This window comes from Cherax quadricarinatus, chromosome 71 (assembly GCF_038502225.1).
Source record: "Cherax quadricarinatus isolate ZL_2023a chromosome 71, ASM3850222v1, whole genome shotgun sequence".
NCBI lineage: Eukaryota > Metazoa > Arthropoda > Malacostraca > Decapoda > Parastacidae > Cherax > Cherax quadricarinatus.
In genome coordinates this window covers 22,332,081-22,355,869 of record NC_091362.1, presented here as the reverse complement: position 1 = coordinate 22,355,869, position 23,789 = coordinate 22,332,081, and the positions used below count along the sequence as shown (strand labels likewise).

Below are 23,789 nucleotides of genomic sequence, written 5' to 3'. Positions count from 1 at the left end.
TGCACGCATATACGACTTAATGAGACTTAAGTCCACCAGGGGCTTTATTAAACCAAAATAAACAGATGGACACAATGAGTATATGTTGGGAGCAAGGGGAGAGGCGGCGGCGGCAGCAAGTGATGGCGGTGCTACGTATATAAAAGTAGGATTCGTGCCAGAATCCGAGAGTTAATTAAGCTGATTTTATTCTCTGTAAGTATTGTACACAGATATAAGTGTTAACTCCATACACTTGCATCTGCATGCGTCTGGTTCAGGGGTAACTAGACCAACATCCTTCCATTTCATAACATGGTTAGTAGCGTTGGCATGCTGCATACAGGTTAGTGCCTATACCTGGAGGATACCTGGAGGTTATTCCGGGGATCAACGCCCCCGCGGCCCGGTCCACGACCAGGCCTCCCGATGGATCAGGGCCTGATCAACTAGGCTGTTACTGCTGGCCGCACGCAGTCCGACGTACGAGCCACAGCCCGGCTGATCCGGCATTGACTTTAGGTATCTGTCCAGCTCTCTCTTGAAGGCAGCCAGGGGTTTATTGGCAATTCCCCTAATGCTTGATGGGAGGCTGTTGAACAGTTTTGGGCCCCGGACACTTATGGTGTTTTCTCTTAGTGTACCAATGGCGCCCCTACTTTTTATTGGCGGCATTTTGCATCGCCTGCCCAGTCTTTTACTTTCGTAGGGAGTGATTTCTGTGTGCAGATTTGGGACCATTCCTTCCAAGTCAAGTGCTTCCAAGCGTTCCCAGTAGTTAAGGTGCTTGACAGAACTTATACGTGCAGTAAAGGATCTCTGTACACTCTCTAGATCTGCGATTTCACCTGCTTTGTATGGAGATGTTAATGTACAGCAGTATTCCAGCCTAGAGAGAACAAGTGATTTGAAAAGGATCATCATGGGCTTGGCATCTCTCGTTTTGAAAGTTCTCATTATCCATCCTATCATTTTCTTTGCACGTGCGATCGTGGCACTGTTGTGATCCTTGAAAGCGAGATCCTCAGACATTACTACTCCCAGGTCCCTTACATTATTTTTCCGCTCTATTGTATGGCCGGAGTCAGTAGTATACTCTGTTCTAGTTATTATCTCCTCCAGTTTTCCATAACGGAGTAGTTGGAATTTGTCCTCATTGAACATCATATTGTTTACCGTTGCCCACTGGAAAACTTTGTTTATATCTTCTTGGAGGTTAACCGCGTCCTCAGCAGATGACAGCCTCATGCAGATCCTAGTATCATCCGCAAAGGATGATACGGTGCTGTGGTGTATATCTCTGTTTATGTCTGATATGAGGATAAGGAATAAGATGGGGGCGAGTACTGTGCCTTGTGGAACAGAGCTCTTCACTATGGCAGCCTCCGATTTAACTCTGTTGACCACTACTCTTTGTGTTCGATTTGTTAGAAAGTTGAAGATCCATCTCCCCACTTTCCCAGTTATTCCTTTAGCACGTATTTTATGGGCTATTACGCCATGATCGCATTTGTCAAATGCTTTTGCAAAGTCTGTGTATATTACATTTGCATTCTGATTTTCTTCCAGTGCATCCAAGGCCATGTCATAGTGATCCAGTAGTTGTGAGAGGCAGGAGCGACCTGCCCTGAACCCATGTTGCCCTGGATTGTGCAGATTTTGGGAATCCAGGTGATTTGCAATCCTGCTTCTTAGCACTCTTTCAAAGATTTTTATGATGTGGGATGTCAGAGCTATTGGTCTATAGTTCTTAGCTAATGCTTTGCTGCCACCTTTATGGAGTGGGGCTATATCCGTTGTTTTAAGTGACTGTGGAATTTCACCCATGTCCAAGCTCCTCCTCCATAGTGTACTTAGGGCACGCGAGAGGGGTTTCTTGCAGTTCTTAATGAAAACAGAGTTCCACGAGTCTGGGCCCGGGGCTGAGTGCATAGGCATGTTGTCAATGGCTTTTTCGAAATCTATGTGATCTTTCACACGTATTTCCAAGAATGCTTCTCTAATGTAACTTTTTTTTCACATTCCCCCACAGGGAATGGTGCACACACTGGTGTTACTTTAGTTTTTGCGAGTTTCTTCTTGGTAACCCTAATGATGACGGTGGCGAGTTTGATGCTGTCTCGGGTAAGCTGGACTCCCTCAGTGTGTGAGAGCAGGACTCCCTCAGTGTGTGAGAGCAGGACTCCCTCAGTGTGTGAGAGCAGAACTCCCTCAGTGTGTGAGAGCAGAACTCCCTCAGTGTGTGAGAGCAGGACTCCCTCAGTGTGTGAGAGCAGGACTACCTCAGTGTGTGAGAGCAGGACTACCTCAGTGTGTGAGAGCAGGACTACCTCAGTGTGTGAGAGCAGGACTACCTCAGTGTGTGAGAGCAGGACTCCCTCAGTGTGTGAGAGCAGGACTACCTCAGTGTGTGAGAGCAGGACTACCTGGCTTAGCTTAATAACCTTACATGTATGTCTCACTGTCAATAATGTCGTAACTACCTATAGACCATATAACAAACAGTATGACGGCGGCTAGATGTGTACCTAATAACATCTTCTTCACATTCCTCCATACCTCTATGTGCGAGTGCATAATAAACGGCAACCAGAGCATACAACGTCTATCTTCCCGCGCTTTTACACTTGCCCATGTAACCCACATCATCACCTGGACTTTAGCTAGAGCTAATGTTGTCCTACCAGTGGAATCTCCACGACACTAAATTGGTTATCTCAGTAATACACAAGATTTTCCACGTCGGTGCCAATTGACAAATACACACACACTTTTTTTTTACTGCTTCTTAGAGATAATAACAATAACAAATAATCATGGTGAGGTTTCCGTGCGTGATAACCTGTCCTTGCTATCGACAGTTTACCTTCACAGGGTCGACTCTTCACTACTCTCAACCTTCTCAAAGGACGACTCAAACGCACACAAGGAACATACACCGAGGTGCATACACTATGTATATACTCAATATAAACATTCCAAGCATATATAGATTATATGGCGAGGGTCAGAATCCCACACTGTTTTAATTTTATAATTTCACGATAGTGTAAAATAGTGTTTATACACAAGTGTGTATCTCAATGCATAATGCAATAAGCCGCCTTTATCACCTTTAGTGAAAGTGGTAGTAACTTACATTACAAAGTTCAGTGTATGACAATAATACTTCAGCCACAACAAATCAAACTACGTCACTTGACTCGACTAACATCTGTTTACATCACCTCACACAACAACCTGACAACATATGGTTGGTTGTCTTGAGAACATCAGATGTTTATAAAGACACGTGAGTCAACACCAGGTCCTGAGACCTTGATCACTTCTAACATGAGACATCAACACAAACACTGATCCCACACTAGCATTTCCATCAACATACCGGCAAAATAACACTATATACAAACCTAAACGTATACACTACGTTTCGCTCCGCTGAGAGCAAAACTCAGTGCAAAAATGTGCGCTCTACCTGTAGGTTACATGTAGTCGCTTCCGGAAGTCATCGCCCAGCGACACGGTCCCAGGGCGCACCTTCCGGCTGCTAGCCTAATTCTTAGTAAACACTGGGTAGTGATTCTTAGTAAACACTGGGTAGTGATTCTTAGGAAACACTGGGTAGTGATTCTTAGGAAACACTGGGTAGTGATTCTTAGGAAACACTGGGTAGTGATTCTTAGTAAACACTGGGTAGTGATTCTTAGGAAACACTGGGTAGTGATTCTTAGGAAACACTGGGTAGTGATGTGATTCTTAGGAAACACTGGGTAGTGATTCTTAGGAAACACTGGGTAATATATACAGACTTTGCAAAAGCCTTCGACAAGTGTGACCATGGCGTAATAGCGCACAAAATGCGTGCTAAAGGAATAACAGGAAAAGTCGGTCGATGGATCTATAATTTCCTCACTAACAGAACACAGAGAGTAGTCGTCAACAGAGTAAAGTCCGAGGCAGCTACGGTGAAAAGCTCTGTTCCACAAGGCACAGTACTCGCTCCCATCTTGTTCCTCATCCTTATATCCGACATAGACAAGGATGTCAGCCACAGCACCGTGTCTTCCTTTGCAGATGACACCCGAATCTGCATGACAGTGTCTTCCATTGCAGACACTGCAAAGCTCCAGGCAGACATCAACCAAATCTTTCAGTGGGCTGCAGAAAACAATATGAAGTTCAACGATGAGAAATTTCAATTACTCAGATATGGTAAACATGAGGAAATTAAATCTTCATCAGAGTACAAAACAAATTCTGGCCACAAAATAGAGCGAAACACCAACGTCAAAGACCTGGGAGTGATCATGTCGGAGGATCTCACCTTCAAGGACCATAACATTGTATCAATCGCATCTGCTAGAAAAATGACAGGATGGATAATGAGAACCTTCAAAACTAGGGAGGCCAAGCCCATGATGACACTCTTCAGGTCACTTGTTCTATCTAGGCTGGAATATTGCTGCACACTAACAGCACCTTTCAAGGCAGGTGAAATTGCCGACCTAGAAAATGTACAGAGAACTTTCACGGCGCGCATAACGGAGATAAAACACCTCAATTATTGGGAGCGCTTGAGGTTCCTAAACCTGTATTCCCTGGAACGCAGGAGGGAGAGATACATGATTATATACACCTGGAAAATCCTAGAGGGACTAGTACCGAACTTGCACACGAAAATCACCCACTACGAAAGCAAAAGACTTGGCAGACGATGCACCATCCCCCCAATGAAAAGCAGGGGTGTCACTAGCACGTTAAGAGACCATACAATAAGTGTCAGGGGCCCGAGACTGTTCAACTGCCTCCCAGCACACATAAGGGGGATTACCAACAGACCCCTGGCAGTCTTCAAGCTGGCACTGGACAAGCACCTAAAGTCAGTTCCGGATCAGCCGGGCTGTGGCTCGTATGTTGGTTTGCGTGCAGCCAGCAGCAACAGCCTGGTTGATCAGGCTCTGATCCACCAGGAGGCCTGGTCTCAGACCGGGCCGCGGGGGCGTTGACCCCCGGAACTCTCTCCAGGTAAACTCCAGGTAGTGATGTGATTCTTAGGAAACACTGGGTAGTGATGTGATTCTTAGGAAACACTGGGTAGTGATTCTTAGGAAACACTGGGTAGTGATTCTTAGTAAACACTGGGTAGTGATTCTTAGTAAACACTGGGTAGTGATTCTTAGTAAACACTGGGTAGTGATTCTTAGTAAACACTGAGTAGTGATTCTTAGGAAACACTGGGTAGTGATTCTTAGGAAACACTGGGTAGTGATTCTTAGGAAACACTGGGTAGTGATTCTTAGGAAACACTGGGTAGTGATTCTTAGGAAACACTGGGTAGTGATTCTTAGGAAACACTGGGTAGTGATTCTTAGGAAACACTGGGTAGTGATTCTTAGGAAACACTGGGTAGTGATTCTTAGGAAACACTGGGTAGTGATTCTTAGAAAACACTGGGTAGTGATTCTTAGGAAACACTGGGTAGTGATTCTTAGAAAACACTGGGTAGTGATTCTTAGGAAACACTGGGTAGTGATTCTTAGAAAACACTGGGTAGTGATTCTTAGGAAACACTGGGTAGTGATTCTTAGAAAACACTGGGTAGTGATTCTTAGGAAACACTGGGTAGTGATTCTTAGGAAACACTGGGTAGTGATTCTTAGGAAACACTGGGTAGTGATTCTTAGGAAACACTGGGTAGTGATTCTTAGGAAACACTGGGTAGTGATTCTTAGAAAACACTGGGTAGTGATTCTTAGGAAACACCGGGAAATGATTTTTTTTAATGGGGTGTAAAAGGTGGCCGGGGCAGGTCAGTGGATGGTACACGGGTCATGTGTACCACACTTGTGTACCGCACTTATCACTAGCCAGGACACGGTTCGTCAAGTACTTCACAACACACAATAGTACTACAGTGATATCACATCCTGGTACCATAATGGTGAGCAGCGAGGATACGGTTCGTCAAGTTACTTCACAACGCACAATGGTACTACAGTGGTAGCACATCCTAGTATCATAATGGTGACTAGTGTGGATATAGTCCGTCAGTAAGTTCCCCAGACCATAGTACTACACCTTCGAGGTACCACACTGCCTTGGTGTGTAACGCTGAGCAGTGATCACTCTGCTATGTAACAGTTACGCCCAACTTTCCTGAAGATCCTCTTCCCTGCAGCCGCCACACTTCTCAATCACATCTGGCTGTGAAACAATAACTGGCGCGAGGGAGGTTGTTATGGAAGTGAGAGTGGTTGTATGGACACAGTGGTTGGTGTCTGGTGTACAGCACCTACAGGAAGCTCATACAGTTCCCCGCTGAAGCACACGTGAACCAACACTAAAGACGCCCGCTTGTACGCCTCTGCCGCCCTCCCGTCCTCCCTGCCTACCCACAACAGTTACCAACTAGTGTTTTTATCTTAAAATTGTTGTTCCTTGGGTGGGATAAGGGAGCATGTAGTAGAGGCCGGAGAGTAACCCTCGAGTGGTAGGAGAGAAGCAGGAGAGTGTATTCTGAATAAAACTCCCCCCAATTAGGGAAACAAAGAAAATCGGCATATTCCTTTTCATATACCAAAAACAAGGCAAAAACCACATCTAGTATAGGCCCTTGCTCAGACAAGATGGATCCTACACAGATGACAACAAAGAAATGAGTGAGATATTGAAATCTCAATATGAATCTGTGTTCAGGGAGCCACTAATCAGTTTAAAGATAAGAGTAGCCAAATAATTTTTTCATGAGCCTCAAAACCCTGTCAATGTATGCCAAATTTCTGACCTAACCCTAACTCCACTAGACTTTGAGAAAGTCATTGACAACATGCCCATGCACTCATCCCCAGGCCCAGACTCGTGGAACTCTGTGTTCATTAAGAACCTCCTCTCACAAGCCTTAAGTATGCTATGGAGAAGGAGCATAGACACAGGTGAGATTCCACAGTCAACTAAAAACAACGGATATAGCCCCACTCCATAAAGGTGGCCCGGTGGCCTGGTGGCTAAAGCTCCCGCTTCACACACGGAGGGCCCGGGTTCGATTCCCGGCGGGTGGAAACATTTCGACACGTTTCCTTACACCTGTTGTCCTGTTCACCTAGCAGCAAATAGGTACCTGGGTGTTAGTCGACTGGTGTGGGTCGCATCCTGGGGGACAAGATTAAGGACCCCAATGGAAATAAGTTAGACAGTCCTCGATGACGCACTGACTTTCTTGGGTTATCCTGGGTGGCTAACCCTCCGGGGTTAAAAATTCGAACGAAATCTTATCTTAAAGAACTATCGACCAATAGCTTTAACGTCCCACATCACAAAAATCTTTGAAAGAGCTCTAAGAAGCAGGATAGCAAACCACTTGGACTCCCAACAATTGCACAATCCAGGGCAACGGGTTCAGAGCAGGTCGCTCCTGCCTCTCGCAACTACTGGACCACTATGATATGGTCTTGGATGCATTGGAAAACAAATAGAATGCAGATGTAATATACACAGATTTTGCAAAAGCCTCTGACAAGTGCGATCATTGTGTAATAGCACACAAAATGCGTGCTAAAGGGATAACTGGCAATCGAACACAAAGCAGTAGTAAACAGAGTTAAATACATCATAATCTACACCTGAAAGATCCTGGAGGGACTGGTCCCTAATCTGCACACAGAAATCACTCCCTACGAAAGCAAAAAAAAACTTGGCAGGGGATGCAACATACCCCCAGCGAAAAGTAGGGGCGCCATTAGCACACTAAGATAAAACACAATAAGTGTCCAGGGCCCAACGCTGCTCAACAGCTTCCCACCAGCCATAAGGGGAATTACCAATAGACCCCTTGTTGTCTTCAAGAGGGAGCTGGTCAGATAACTAAAGTAAGTGCCAGATTAGCCAGGCTGTGGTTCGTACGCTGGACTATGTGCTGCCAGCTGTAACAGCCTTGTTTCTCAGGCCCTGAGCCACCAGGAGGCCTGGTTATGGACCGGGCTGCGGGGGCGTTGATCCCCGGAATACCCTCCAAGTAGATAACTATCATTATCACGATTTCTCCTACCACCACCATTATAATGGCCACAACCATTACAACACTATCACATCACCATTATGGTGGTGGCTAGTGGCTGAAGCTCTCGCTTCACACGGCGAGGTCCTGGAGGTTATTCCGGGGATCAACGCCCCCGCGGCCCGGTCCATGACCAGGCCTCCCGGTGGATCAGGGCCTGATCAACCAGGCTGTTACTGCTGGTTAGATTCCCGGCAAGGGTAGAAACATTGGACGTGTTGCCTTACATCGGTTATCTATGTTCCCCATCAGTAAAATGGGTATCTGGGTGTTAGTCGACTGGTGTGGGTTGCATCCTGGGACAAAACTGAACTAATTTGCGGGAAATGCTCTGCATAACAAGCGGTTTTCTATTTAGTAGTATGTCACTGATGTCAGCTAGGACTGTACAAGTATGCCACTGATGTCAGCTAGGACTGTATATCTTGTACATGTACTTGTAGAAATATTATTACATCACGTTCACAGCATCAGTCGCTTGGAGAATGGGAGGGAGGTAATTATGTTTGATCCGAGGAAAGGGTGTAGCTCCAAATCGTTGGGTGTAAGCCTAGACCTGCATCCAGACACCCTCCTAAGTCACTGACAAAATACACTAGGAGTCTTGTAACCAGGAAGCTCCTTTGTTCCAGCAAAGGAGCTTCCTGAGATCGTATTTGTCTGGACCTCCTCTTTGCTGCAACATTGCAAGCTCCTGATGTGTTGATTGCAAAACGAAAGGCCTAAGGTGAATGATTTAAACTTTGGCTAAATAAAGTACTAGTAAATACCAGTTTATACTAGAGGAAAAATAGACAACAGGAGAAAAGAAGTCCAGTGAGACATTCCGCCTCCTGGGAACAGCCATCTTCAGTTCCCCTCTCTAGCAGTGTCTTTCACCACCTGTCTCCGTTGTAACACTTGTTTCCACTGCTTATATTAATATGGTCGTATTATATTCATAACCTAAAGTTTATTTGGCTAAATATAAACACCAAATACCAGTATAAAATAAACAAGTTAATATAAGCACTATTTAGTAATACTTCAATTAAATCAGCCACATTATTATTATTATTTACTATTCATTTCGTTACTTGCAATTAAAAGGTGCGGGGGGGGGGGGGTTACAACAGAAACTTGGGTGTTCACACGAGAAAACTTAACAAGGTCAACATCCCAACCCATGGTATATATTATCGTCCTGTGCTTGGATCCGGTCTGCCCTCGTTTTCCCAGCTACTGGACACCGTATACATTATGCTCCTAGCACTACGCTTGATTCTACTCACTCACGTGCACACACTACTAGCACACAACGTTTATTCACTTGTAGCTTAACCAAGTTTCTTACAAATAGGACGAATCAAAAGCGCTATTCACATACCTGGTTTACCTTGATGGTAAGGAAGGTTGTGGGCCTCGCCTAACTTTGCGGTACACGCGGCCACTTACCTGTTTACCAGCATGAGCCTAGCTGCACATGACTATCAAGTGCTAGACCATCACATAAGCACGTGTTAAGACACTTAATGCAATGAAATATGCATTAAACAACTTATCATCCACGAGTGAGCTTTATCCAGCAGTGCAGGTTTAGAAAAGTTAAGCTAGTAGCAAGTCGAACCACCACAGGTAGTAACGATGATAAATTACAGACAATATGCTGGGTAAAATGACATGTGTAACTAATGTTTCACTGTATTTCGGCAACGTTTCGCTCTCCAGGAGCTTCACAAAGCTCTTGGAGAGCGAAACGTTGCCCCAATAAAATGTCACTCTAGTTGTGTCTTCTTACATAGAAGTAACAAAGACCTAGTACTGGTTTAAGCTCAGCCTTTTAACACAACGTAGAAAACTTGATTAGAAAGTCTTACTTCAGACACTAACAAACTTGGGGGCAAACTTGGCACTTGAAACAAACTTGGGGTAACTTAGAAAGTCTTACCTCAGGGTTCAGGGGTGATGGGTAAGTAGGTCTTACCTTACGAGGTACGCACCAACTCCTTCATAAAAACCACTTTAGTGACAGCCTTCTGCCTTACCTGCAAATATACCAAATGTTTTTACTAGAAACGTGAAATGTACATTGGTTTCATTTTCCAGCTTGTCCGTATCACCATACCATTTACAACCAAAATTATATATATATATATATATATATATATATATATATATATATATATATATATATATATATATATATATATATATATAGGTGGCGTTTCAGTTCGTCCTGACCATATTAATAGTTCAGTATGGACTGATGTTTATTAAATGTGTAATTCGTAGTTCACTGTGCACTGAGGGCGAATATAAGTGATATATTTAAAAACACCCATATGCTGGTTAAGCACGGCAAGTCAGTCTCTAATTGATCTGAAGGTGAAATGTAATGTGTATCGTTAACTTGAGGTAAGCAAGGAAGGGAGGAACTAACATGGGTAGTGAGTACACACAATGTAACAAGGTTTTACCACAGTACAATCAATATTGTAATAACTGTACACTTTTTTTGGGTTATCCTAGGCAATTTACACAATATATGATAATTATATTTGTGTGTACTTATACCTATATAAACTTAGGTGTTGGCAACAGTCAGGGTACTGTGCTCAACCCACTGCATAACACGGCTTCCCTTCCATATCTCAACGGGGAAAAAATGGTTATAACTATAACCAAAGACTCCAACGGTATATCATCTAAGACCCGCGTCAGGAAACACTTGTGCTGTTTCCTGACGAACCTTACCTAAATTAACCTCCTCAACGGAGATTCCTTCATGCTGGTGAGAGGCTCTTCATCCAAGGAATTGGATCTCACTTTCCTTGCATCGAACCTGGTTGCCTTCCATTCCCCCAGGTGCTGTACAACCCATTGCTTGTTTAGCGCTTCCCCAGTATAATAATAATAATAATAATAATAATAATAATAATAATAATAATAATAGCCTTCCACAATATATCTGTCAACAGTCCACAGGAAGAGGATATTTATACTGGGCTAGCACTTGGCTCACACATCTTTGTTATTCTAGATGGTGTATGACACGAGTGTTGCATGATGTCACTGTGATGTCATTAATGTGAACAGTGAGAAACAAACATCCGGTAGACGAGACACCAATTATGACCCTCTCCCCCTCCCTTACCACCCGCCCCTGCTCCCCTCAATTTACCAGAGGAAGCTGAAGACGAAGTATCGAGCCTCCACGTCTTGCGCCGAATAACCCACATGGGTTGAGCGTTAAACATAAATTAATAATAATAATGATAGTAATAATAATAATCAAGAGAACCCTCCGGTCAGTCCTGGTCTATCAGGTCACAAATGAATGAAGTACATATTGCAACTTCCTTAACACGACTCAGAGCACAGAGCTCAGCAAGTGTAGGTCATTGATACCTACTGTCGTGCTCCTGGAGGTAGGTCACTGATACCTACTGTCGTGCTCCTGGGGGTAGGCCAGTGATACCTACTGTCGTGTTCCTGGAGGTAGGTCACTGATACCTACTGTCGTGCTCCTGGGGGTAGGCCAGTGATACCTACTGTCGTGTTCCTGGAGGTAGGTCACTGATACCTACTGTCGTGCTCCTGGGGGTAGGCCAGTGATACCTACTGTCGTGCTCCTGGAGGTAGGTCACTGATACCTACTGTCGTGCTCCTGGGGGTAGGCCAGTGATACCTACTGTCGTGTTCCTGGAGGTAGGTCACTGATACCTACTGTCGTGTTCCTGGAGGTAGTCCAGTGATACCTACTGTCGTGTTCCTGGAGGTAGGACAGTGATACCTACTGTCGTGTTCCTGGAGGTAGGCCAGTGATACCTACTGTCGTGTTCCTGGAGGTAGGCCAGTGATACCTACTGTCGTGTTCCTGGAGGTAGGTGTGATACCTACTGTCGTGTTCCTGGAGGTAGGCCAGTGATACCTACTGTCGTGTTCCTGGAGGTAGGCCAGTGATACCTACTGTCGTGTTCCTGGAGGTAGGTGTGATACCTACTGTCGTGTTCCTGGAGGTAGGTCAGTGATACCTACTGTCGTGTTCCTGGAGGTAGGTCAGTGATACCTACTGTCGTGTTCCTGGAGGTAGGACAGTGATACCTACTGTCGTGTTCCTGGAGGTAGGACAGTGATACCTACTGTCGTGTTCCTGGAGGTAGGACAGTGATACCTACTGTCGTGTTCCTGGAGGTAGGACAGTGATACCTACTGTCGTGTTCCTGGAGGTAGGACAGTGATACCTACTGTCGTGTTCCTGGAGGTAGGACAGTGATACCTACTGTCGTGTTCCTGGAGGTAGGACAGTGATACCTACTGTCGTGCTCCTGGAGGTAGGACAGTGACACCTACTGTCGTGCTCCTGGAGGTAGGTCAGTGATACCTACTGTCGTGTTCCTGGAGGTAGGTCAGTGATACCTACTGTCGTGTTCCTGGAGGTAGGTCAGTGATACCTACTGTCGTGTTCCTGGAGGTAGGACAGTGATACCTACTGTCGTGTTCCTGGAGGTAGGGCAGTGATACCTACTGTCGTGTTCCTGGAGTATACCTGAAGGGTGTTCCAGGGGTCAACGCCCCCGCGGCCCAGTCCTTGACCAGGCCTCCCGGTGGATCAGGGCCTGATCAAATAGGTTGTTACTACTGGCCGTACGAAGTCCAACGTACGAACTACAGCCCGACTGATTTGTTACCGACTTAGGTACATGTCCAGTTCCCCTTGAAGGCAGCCAGGAGTCTACTGGTAATTCCCATTATGCCTGGTGTGAGGCTGTTGAACAGTCTTGGGCCCCGGACACTTACTGTTTTCTATCTTAGTGTACTAACAGCACCATGGAACACCATGTGTGTCTATCCTGCACAGTTTTGCTGCGCCACGATCCTAGTGCCAGTATCACTGAGCGAGTCATCTAAGTGTTTAAACAAATTAAGCAGGTAAACACCTGCACGCTACATCTCCACAAACCCGCATCATCTCTCTCTCTCTGTCATTATAAATGAATAAACATTTTGTCTACACACTTCAATACAAAATACTGCTTTAGTGGATACAAAAATATAGAGAAGTCAACTTATAGTTCTAGTTTACCTAGCAGCACTAGATCTCTACAAGTTAACAGGCTGTTCAAGGTAGTATTGACAGAGCTGGGCTTTGAAAAGAGTTCAGGTAGGATAACAGCAATCAGATTGTAGATGCAACGAAATAGTCTCAATACACAAGTTACCCGTCAAAATCTTTACACATTCTCTACACTGAACAAGTTTTCTTGGACATGACTGAGGATCTGAAGAGAAACTCGTCAAGGACAAATTTTATGTAAACAACACTTGTCTTGGTATTACACATTTATAATGATTAATGTAAGCAGTGGCGTTAAGATAACTATACAAAACAAATTCTGTGGCAACTATTAATGAGTTCCAAGACGCCTTTAATGTTACAGTTGTACAATATACACTTAAACGTATACAAAAATGTAATGTCCAATCTTAGGTTTGAAGAAAATAAAAACATCAAGACGTGTTTGTGTCTTGCAGTGTACATATACAGTATCTTTCAGTGTACAGTGTATATACAGTATCTTTCAGTGTAGTGTATATACAGTATCTTTCAGTGTACAGTGTATATACAGTATCTTTCAGTGTAGTGTATATACAGTATCTTTCAGTGTACAGTGTATATACAGTATCTTTCAGTGTACAGTGTATATACAGTATCTTTCAGTGTACAGTGTATATACAGTATCTTTCAGTGTACAGTGTATATACAGTATCTTTCAGTGTACAGTGTATATACAGTGTGTATCTGTATATGCACCAAAGTGTGTTCACTTCTGACGTCACACCTACGTCCCCCTCTCCTGCCAAGAGTATTTATAATGCTGAACGTAATCCTCGAACCTGAATAAAACTGAAGAGAGAAAAGTCCACATAAAGCATCGTACTTCACACGTTTCTCACTGTCCACATACCTGGAGTTTACCTGGAGAGAGTTCCGGGGGTCAACGCCCCCGCGGCCCGGTCTGTGACCGTCAGTTACATCTTTCAACTAAGTGTATCTCACCCAGAATGTTCTTTTGGAGGAAGCATAAAGCTTCACCGAGCCACCAGATCATGGCACAAACGAACTCACATGGAGAAAAAACAAGAATTAAAAGCCAACTGTATATTTCGGTCTCGCACTGAGGCCCTCTTCATCAAACCAAAATATTAATAGGAGATAAGGCTTATCAGCAAACCCCAAGTTGCATTCTGGGGGTTGATAGACCCCTGACCAAGCTGCCATAACAGATGCACCAATAACAAGGCCTTTATTAATTAATTTATAAGAACTATATCCAGTACTATAGGCAACTTTTATTTATATCAATATAAAGTTATAATATACTGCTACTCACTGTACTAAAACATAAGAGAATACTTACTATCACCAAGTAACTCCTATCAAGTCATTTTCTTTAGGATGAAAATTATGTACAGTTTCTTCAATAGTATTTCATGGGTAACTAAACTAAATGAATTGTGTCCTATGAGTTATTCAATAATTTATTTACTGTATCTTTAAAGTAAATAAATACATGAACACACAACACACAATATATATATATATATATATATATATATATATATATATATAATATATATATATATAATATATATATATATATATATATATATATATATAAACCACTGTCAAAGAATAGTGAAATTCCAAGCGCATTCGTGACTTCTCACATTATCATGGAACTATATAGTTCCTTGATAATGTGAGAAGTCACGAAAGCGCTTGGAATTTCACTATTTTTTCATCGTGGTTGTTCTACACGCACGCACACACACACACACACACACACACACAGCGAGAGAGAGAGGACCCAGTAGCGATCAGTGAAGAGGCGGGGCCAGGAGCTGAGTCTCGACCCCTGCAACCACAATTAGGTGAGTACACACACACACACACACAGTTTGGAACCCACACCTAGCCAAGCACGTAAAGAAACTAAAAGTGCAAAGGTTTGCAACAAGACTAGTCCCAGAGATAAGAGGTATGTCCTACGAGGAGAGGTTAAGGGAAATCAACCTGACGACACTGGAGGACAGGAGAGATAGGGGGGACATGATAACGACATACAAAATACCGAGAGGAATTGACAAGGTGGACAAAGACAGGATGTTCCAGAGATGGGACACAGCAACAAGGGGACACAGTTGGAAGTTGAAGACACAGATGAATCACATGGATGTTAGGAAGTATTTCTTCAGTCACAGAGTAGTCAGGAAGTGGAATAGTTTGGGAAGCGATGTAGTGGAGGCAGGATCCATACATAGCTATAAGCAGAGGTATGATAAAGCTCACGGTTCAGGGAGTGTGACCAAGTAGCGACCAGTGAAGAGGCGGGGCCAGGAGCTTGGACTCGACCCCTGCAACCTCAACTAGGCGAGTACAACTAGGTGAGTGAGTACACACACACACACACACACACACACACACCGAGCGGGGAGAGAGAGTACCCAGTAGAAACCGGTGAAGAGGTGTGGCCAGGAGCTAGGACTCGACCCCTGCAACCACAAATAGGTGAGTACACGCGCACACGCACACACACACACACACACACACACACACACACACACACACACACACACACACACTCCTTTAAAAAAGGAGACAGAAAAGAGGCACTAAACTATAGACCTGTGTCATTGACGTGTATAGTATGCAAAATTATGGAGAAGATTATCAGGAGGAGAGTGGTGGAGCACCTGGAACGGAACAAGAGTATAAATGCCAACCAGCACGGATTCACGGAAGGCAAATCCTGTGTCACAAACCTTCTGGAGTTTTATGATAAAATAACAGAAGTAAGACACGAGAGAGAGGGGTGGGTTAATTGCATCTTCTTGGACTGCAAGAAGGCCTTTGACACAGTTCCTCACAAGAGATTAGTGCAGAAGCTAGAGCATCAGGCGCATGTAACAGGAAGGGCACTGCAATGGATCAGAGAATACCTGCTAGAAAAATGACAGGATGGATAATGAGAACCTTCAAAACTAGGGAGGCCAAGCCCATGATGACACTCTTCAGGTCACTTGTTCTATCTAGGCTGGAATATTGCTGCACACTAACAGCACCTTTCAAGGCAGGTGAAATTGCCGACCTAGAAAATGTACAGAGAACTTTCACGGCGCGCATAACGGAGATAAAACACCTCAATTATTGGGAGCGCTTGAGGTTCCTAAACCTGTATTCCCTGGAACGCAGGAGGGAGAGATACATGATTATATACACCTGGAAAATCCTAGAGGGACTAGTACCGAACTTGCACACGAAAATCACTCACTACGAAAGCAAAAGACTTGGCAGACGATGCACCATCCCCCCAAATGAAAAGCAGGGGTGTCACTAGCACGTTAAGAGACCATACAATAAGTGTCAGGGGCCCGAGACTGTTCAACTGCCTCCCAGCACACATAAGGGGGATTACCAACAGACCCCTGGCAGTCTTCAAGCTGGCACTGGACAAGCACCTAAAGTCAGTTCCGGATCAGCCGGGCTGTGGCTCGTACGTTGGTTTGCGTGCAGCCAGCAGCAAGAGCCTGGTTGATCAGGCTCTGATCCACCAGGAGGCCTGGTCACAGACCGGGCCGCGGGGGCGTTGACCCCCGGAACTCTCTCCAGGTAAACTCCAGGTAAACAGGGAGGCAACAAAGGGTCATGGTACGTAATGATGTATCACAGTGGGCACCTGTGACGAGCGGGGTCCCACAGGGGTCGGTCCTAGGACCAGTGCTATTTTTGGTATATGTGAACGACATGATGGAAGGGTTAGACTCAGAAGTGTCCCTGTTTGCAGATGATGTGAAGTTAATGAGGAGAATTAAATCTGATGAGGACCAGGCAGGACTTCAAAGAGACCTGGACAGACTGGACACCTGGTCCAGCAAATGGCTTCTCGAATTTAATCCTGCCAAATGCAAAGTCATGAAGATAGGGGAAGGGCACAGAAGACCACAGACAGAGTATAGGCTAGGTGGCCAAAGACTGCAAACCTCACTCAAGGAGAAAGATCTTGGGGTGAGTATAACACCGAGCATGTCTCCGGAAGTACACATCAATCAGATAACTGCTGCAGCATATGGGCGCCTGGCAAACCTGAGAACAGCATTCCGATACCTTAGTAAGGAATCGTTCAAGACACTGTACACCGTGTATGTCAGGCCCATACTGGAGTATGCAGCACCTGCACTTGATAAAGCACGTCAAGAAACTAGAGAAAGTACAAAGGTTTGCGACAAGGTTAGTTCCAGAGCTAAGGGGAATGTCCTATGAAGAAAGATTAAGGGAAATCGGCCTGACGACACTGGAGGACAGGAGGGTCAGGGGAGACATGATAACGACATATAAAATACTGCATGGAATAGACAAGGTGGACAAAGACAGGATATTCCAGGGAGGGGACACAGGAACAAGAGGCCACAATTGGAAGTTGAAAACACAAATGAGTCAGAGAGATATTAGGAAGTATTTCTTCAGTCATAGAGTTGTAAGGCAGTGGAATAGCCTAGAAAATGACGTAGTGGAGGCAGGAACCATACACAGTTTTAAGACGAGGTTTGATAAAGCTCATGGAGCGGGGAGAGAGATGGCCCAGTAGCAACCAGTAAAGAGGCGGGGCCAGGAGCTAAGACTCGACCCCTGCAACCACAAATAGGTGAGTACACACACACACACACACACACACACACACACACACACACACACTAGAAATGGAGAAAATAGTTGGTAAAGATTTTCAGCATTGCTAAGGATAGATAATCAAAGCAAAATAAATAAAGCAGTAAAAACAATGCAGTATGTTAGGTAATTTCATAGCCCCAGCGTAGACCAGAGAAGCCTCACTACTATACTACAGGGAAGCTGCCCCAGCGTAGACCAGAGAAGCCTCACTACTATACTACAGGGAAGCTCTTCATTACAACATAACCGACCTTCCTAAACCTGCCAAACTCCGGCAAGGAGACACAGCGAACGTTGGCTTGCTTACTGGCGCTGGTTCCATATACAGTAGTAACAGGGGCGTGCCAGTTGTACCGCGAGGCGCTGGTGGTTTGCCAGTTGGTGCCAATGGTGTGTCTATGGGTGTTGGTGGCGTACCTACTGAGATTGGTGCTGTGTATTCTGGAAGAAAGGGACGGAGATGCACCCAACACAGTGGGAGTGGGGGCTGAGGTGCACACACATGGCCATGACGAGGTGGTAGTGATATTAACGTTGGTAGATACTGACAATGAACAAGGTATGGCGATGGTGCAGGCTGGTTTAAGTCTGGGAGTGCTGCTGCTGCTGCTGCTGCTGGTAGAATGAGCATTAGACGAGGTACATGAGGTAGAGGTGAGATGGATGCTGCTGTTGCTGGAGGACGAAGTAGGGGCAGTACGAGTTGTGGAGCTGCTGGACGTTGTAACAGAATATGTGGGGTTACTGGACGTAGAAGTAAGGGGTGCAGAGTTACCGGACGTAGAAGTACGGGGTGTTGAGGTGCTGCACGTAGAAACACGGGTTGTATGATTACTGGTTGTATTAGTACGGTGTGCAAGTGTGGAGTTACTGGTCGTAGAAGTACGGAGCGTGGAAGCGAGAGGAGCAGAAGCAAGGGGCGTGTAGGTGCCTGTGATATTAGGCGAGCCGAAGTCTAGGTGGGACCATCGTCTAGAGCGCAAGTATTCCAGCATGATGGCACAGGCATGTGGAGACCACTTCTTACTCAACACTTTAATAACTTAATGCAATACTTGGTGCAGGAAGGTACTACTCGTCCCTCTGCATAACAGGTATCAATACCGCCAGCTCTTCATTAAAACTCTCGCTCTTATGGGAAATAGACTACCACAGCACTTCTGGAGGATAATCACACATGAATGCAATATTTTGCTACGAGTGACTTCCTAATATAATGCCGTTTGGGGTTCCTTCAACAGTACATTTTCAAGAGTACTTCATACTACTGTATTCAACATAGATGGCACATTAGCCATTATGTTAAAAGATACATAAATCAAATACAATTACGCAGCTATACAAGTATTTATATAAGTATTTACATTAGCAAGTAATGTTAATATGCTTCAAGTTAGTGCGAGTGTTACAAGAGTGGAGTGAGCACTACCTCAACCCGAGGACTCCATTTCACCACAAGATCACATGTCACGGAACCACCCAGGTACAAATGCTACACCTGTTGCTAGCCTAACCTCCACACTTAAGTTATCTTAAGCTCCAATTAGGTGTCCATCAGTTGTTACGACAACAGCACGATCATTATGTAAATGCTAGTTCCCGCTCACAAGTATATCAACTTGTCACTGATCGAGACACTCCAACAACCACTTCACAGGTTATGATAAACGAAAGCAAGCACTAATTCCTTCGTTAGTGTTAAATTTATCGTTGATGAAAATTCCTTCACAGGTATATCGATACTGAGGGTCCTCGCAGAGCAGCAGCAGAGGTAGGTGGGGACAAGGGAAGTTTCGGGTAGGACGCCATATTTCAGTTTGAGAGGTACTTAACGACCGCAAGTGTAGTGCCTGCACCAACACAGTTCCAACAGCGCCACTTGACACCGCAGTCGTCGAGGTTCACGCATTTTGCGAGAGGCTATTGCAGGGAACCATGTTAAGATAAAGATGTACGTATGAATGTGTGAGTGTGTTTTGGCGTGTAGCCGGGTTGGTGGGGCAGATCAAGACTGTCACTCCTGAATAACAATCACCATGGCTCGCCACCTCGCCATGCCAACGGGTCTGACAGGAAGTTTTGCTGATACCTGATCCTCTCCTACCACACAGCTCCTCCTGCAGTACCCATCTTCTACAATACCTTTATGAATCAACAAGTAAAGGACATAGGAATCTAAAGAACACAAAGCAAGTGCAGCAGAGGCCAGAAAAAATGAGTGGACCATAATGAGAACTTTCAAAACAACGCCAGTTTATTTGTTTTATTTGAGGGGAAGAGCTAAATCCGTAGGGGTCATTTAACGTGCTCTGATGTCTTTCCTACTTTGAAGAGAGCTATGAGTACGTGTGTGTTCAAAGCAGTTTACTGTCCGTATAGCCAATAAAGCCTCAATTATTATAATCATAACTAAGCGCTAAACTCAAAAGGGGTCATACAGGGGAATGACTCAAAGTACTTGGAATATACTCTTTGGAATGGAGAAGAGATACCTAATAATGTACACCTTGAAGATATTTGAGGTCTAAGTCCCAAATCTGCACACCTTAACTTACCGGAGTGAGATATATGGGAGGATGTGTAAATTCATTAAAAACCTGGGGGCGCTATCGGCACAATAAGAGAACAAAGTCAACACACTTGGTGGAAACTTCAACTTGCTTCCAGTAGATATCACAAATGTCGGATGACAGATAGACGTCTTCAAGCGCCAGCTCAACCTGTGTGTGATGACAGTCAGCGAGCAGCTGACAGCAACAGCATGACTAAATATGCACTCCACAAAGCTTAGCCAAACACCGAGCTAGTAATGTAGAGGAGCCCTCGAAATCCGTCAGTGGGAACATTATATAGCTTTATGTACCTAACCTGACAACCTATATACCTAATCCATCTGACAGCCACACACACTAGTTAAGCTGCATACACTCACCTCACACAAACTTCCTCACAATCACAAAACTCGTAAAACTCAAACTGGTATAAACACGCACGCAAGCATATGTAGAAAGAAGGCAAGTTGTGTACCCACACCTCATAAACTTCTGTTAGGTAACATACTGGTGGTCTTACACATTAAGTCACCAGCTTGTGTGTAATAACTGGCGTAACTTGTACTTCCGGTATGAGTGCGTGCACCTCACATGATGATAGCTGACCAATGTTTACATAAACAGTTTTAACAGGCAATGACTATCTTAGTGTTAATGTAGCATTGATTTTATTATTCGTACAACACTAACATGAAGTAAAAGTTGTCAAAAATTCTTTGTTTGTGTTATATTTGATCCTTTGCACACCACATAATAGCAATGCTCACTAAACATCAACTTATCTCTGAATGAATCGTGGGACTACAAGAAGAAAAACTAAGGTGGGAGGGGCGGAAAAGAAGAGACTCCAGAGGGGCCAACTACAGCTCACTAAGATGGGCAAGTATTACCAGCTAAAATCTGGTGTTAGGTCATTTGTCAGGAAAAAAAAATCAAAGCACTATGGCCTGAAAGCGGCATAAGTGGTGTCTAAAGGCACACGTGAAGTTAAGGTTGGCCAACAGATATGTGGTAGGTTTCTGTAGCAGTAATGAACTGGCCCTTCCATCATCTTGTTACTTTCTTCACTCGCCTTCCCACCAAAAGCACATTAATATCACCAAGACATCAACAAAAGCCTCGGCACAAAATGAACGACAGAAGGATCAGAATAATGGACATGAAGGTACATGACATCAATAACAGAAGTGCCAACTTTGAGGACAGTAGTAAACCACATACACATCATAACTATAGCAGATAAAAAGCAATATTCACAGAGGGGTACCTGATAGTGGGAAGATAAAAAAAAAAAACAGGAGATATGGAGCTAATATAAAATCATGAATTATGAAACTTTAGCTCGTGCAAGTGATAGCAGCAGCAACGGCGGCGGCTGGGTAACACAAGAAAAGGTAGGTGACTTACCTTGATAGGAGCTCGCCTTCTCCAGGCACGCGGTCGTCGCATGCCCATTCGCTGCTCCTCAGCTTGTAGCCTGGCAATGGCTGCCCGTAGCCTGGCCTGAAGGTCCTCATCTTCACTGTCCTCCTCTTCCTCCTCGGAGGATGAGCCGAAGTAGTCAGAGTCGTGGGCGTTGTCTATGGTGAGTTTTGTTGGTGTGGGCGAGGCAGAGGTGGCGGAGGAGTCAGAGGAGCTGATGCTGTAGTCGCTGGTGTGGCTCACCTTCCTCAGTAGTAAGAGTTCTGGCTCACACACTCCTTGAGAAGCCTCGTGAGTGGAGTTTTCAAGAGTACGGGAGGGGCACAGCGGGCTCCCACACCACCCCACACTCACCACAGTGCTGTAGCGCCTTTCTTCTGTACCTATCTTGAAATTATCACTGTCGTCATCATCCCCGCCTCTCACTGTGATCACTGTCTTGTGTCCTGCACTTACCTCCCCGCCCAGCATGCACCTACACTTACTATCTTGCCCATTCCTCGAGCCATAACTTCCTCCCTCATCACCACTCATGTTCGTTTCACATTTTATCTGACTTATGTGCTGTGTGTTGGCCGCGGGCTGCGTCGTAACTGGAGCTGTATGGGCAGGTGGAGGCATGGCAGCGGCGGTATGGGCGGGTATGGGTGTGGTAGAGGTTGCATGGGCGTGACTTTGGGTGGAGTGACTGCTGGTAGTAACAGTAGGTGACTGCGGGTGTTCGTGGATGATGGGACCAGACATGTTACTTAGAGAGATACACACGTTGTAGAAGACAGGCCGTCCACACGACCACGCCTCCGGCCCTACACCTGACATGATGCTACACTCCTCAGAAGTCACTCCGTCTCTCTTCAACACACGCAACACCGCCTTCAACACTCGCAATACCGTCTTCAAGACAAGACACTTGCCAACGTCTATCTGGTGACTAGTTTTGACTTTTATAATGCCACAAGGAAGTCTCGCATGTATTAGCCACCACTCTCACTAAACATCATGTGATTCATTTGACATTATAGTCACTGGTCTTGTTAGCTAACCTGGTATTACTGAGACCAATGATTCACGTGTGGCATGTTCAACATCGCACCCTGATACACAAAACAAACATTATATAGTTTACAAGTCTGTACGAAAATGTTTACCATAACATTCAAGGCTGTTTACAACAGCACAACTAATCTGAATTAGTAAATAAAGTTTTGGAGTTCACTAACTTTACTTTTACTGAAATATAAATTCTCTTCAGGTCAATAAATTGTTATAATAACCTGCAAAGCGGCACAGGGAACATTCAGTACAAGGTGAACACCACCACCCTCACCATGTCTGCCCTCACCATGTTCACCATCCCTCGCATATTTCAACGTTCTTACTCTTACATGCTGCTTATAATGTCTTCACTCTTATTGTTATGATTCTTTATCAGGAAGCCTCTCTATACCCATATACACCGCTGCTGGAACAACTAGGCGAGTACATGTACACACACACACATACACGTAGTCACGTATGCCACACACAGGAAACATACAAACACGTGGTGAAAAATATGCTTCCGAGTGAACACGTGTGTCTGACAGTCGAATGAAACACTGGAGGTGCAGCGGTGGCAGCAGCACCGTGAAGATGCGGATCCAACAGTCTAATTGGTCACGGATCGGGCAGTGATTCGAGGACGGAGAGAAATGAACTTCGAACACTCCTTGCACTGAATGACCCACGTGGGTTCAGTGCTTTACATTAACAATAATAAAAGATGACGGAGTGAAGCCGTGTGCAGTGGCGTGTGAGAGCAGCTATGCTTCACACACACACACACACACAACCTTGTGCAGTAAACATGACTCAAACAATATCAACGAGGAAGACACGTGCAGGAAGTGGGAAGTGATCTCCACTTGGCTACTCTAAGAACACAATAAAAATAATTAATGTCACTGTAATAAATAAAAACTGATACAATTTCAGATGTGATCACAAATTTAGCATCAACACTCCATTACGTCACTTTGTAAGTGCATACCAGACACTTGATACCCCTTGCTGTTTGATACCCAGCACTTGT

At 44.8% G+C, this 23,789-nt stretch overlaps 1 protein-coding gene across 5 annotated transcripts in view; it reads right to left on the bottom strand.

Annotated features, from left to right (window-relative positions):
• Positions 1–23,004, bottom strand: part of LOC128700381 (rhotekin-like) — a 102,602-nt gene extending 79,598 nt beyond the window's left edge. The window contains exon 1 of one of the 5 annotated variants that reach the window (XM_053793557.2): positions 21,704–23,004. In XM_053793557.2, coding sequence (XP_053649532.2) covers positions 21,704–22,537 — 834 coding nt within the window. In that variant the 5' untranslated portion in view covers positions 22,538–23,004. Of the gene's footprint in view, positions 1–6,271; positions 6,343–21,703 lie in introns of those variants that run through there. The other 4 variants (XM_070100138.1, XM_070100142.1, XM_070100139.1 and 1 more) reach the window with 4 other exon arrangements.
• Between the last annotated feature and the right edge of the window lie 785 nt (positions 23,005–23,789).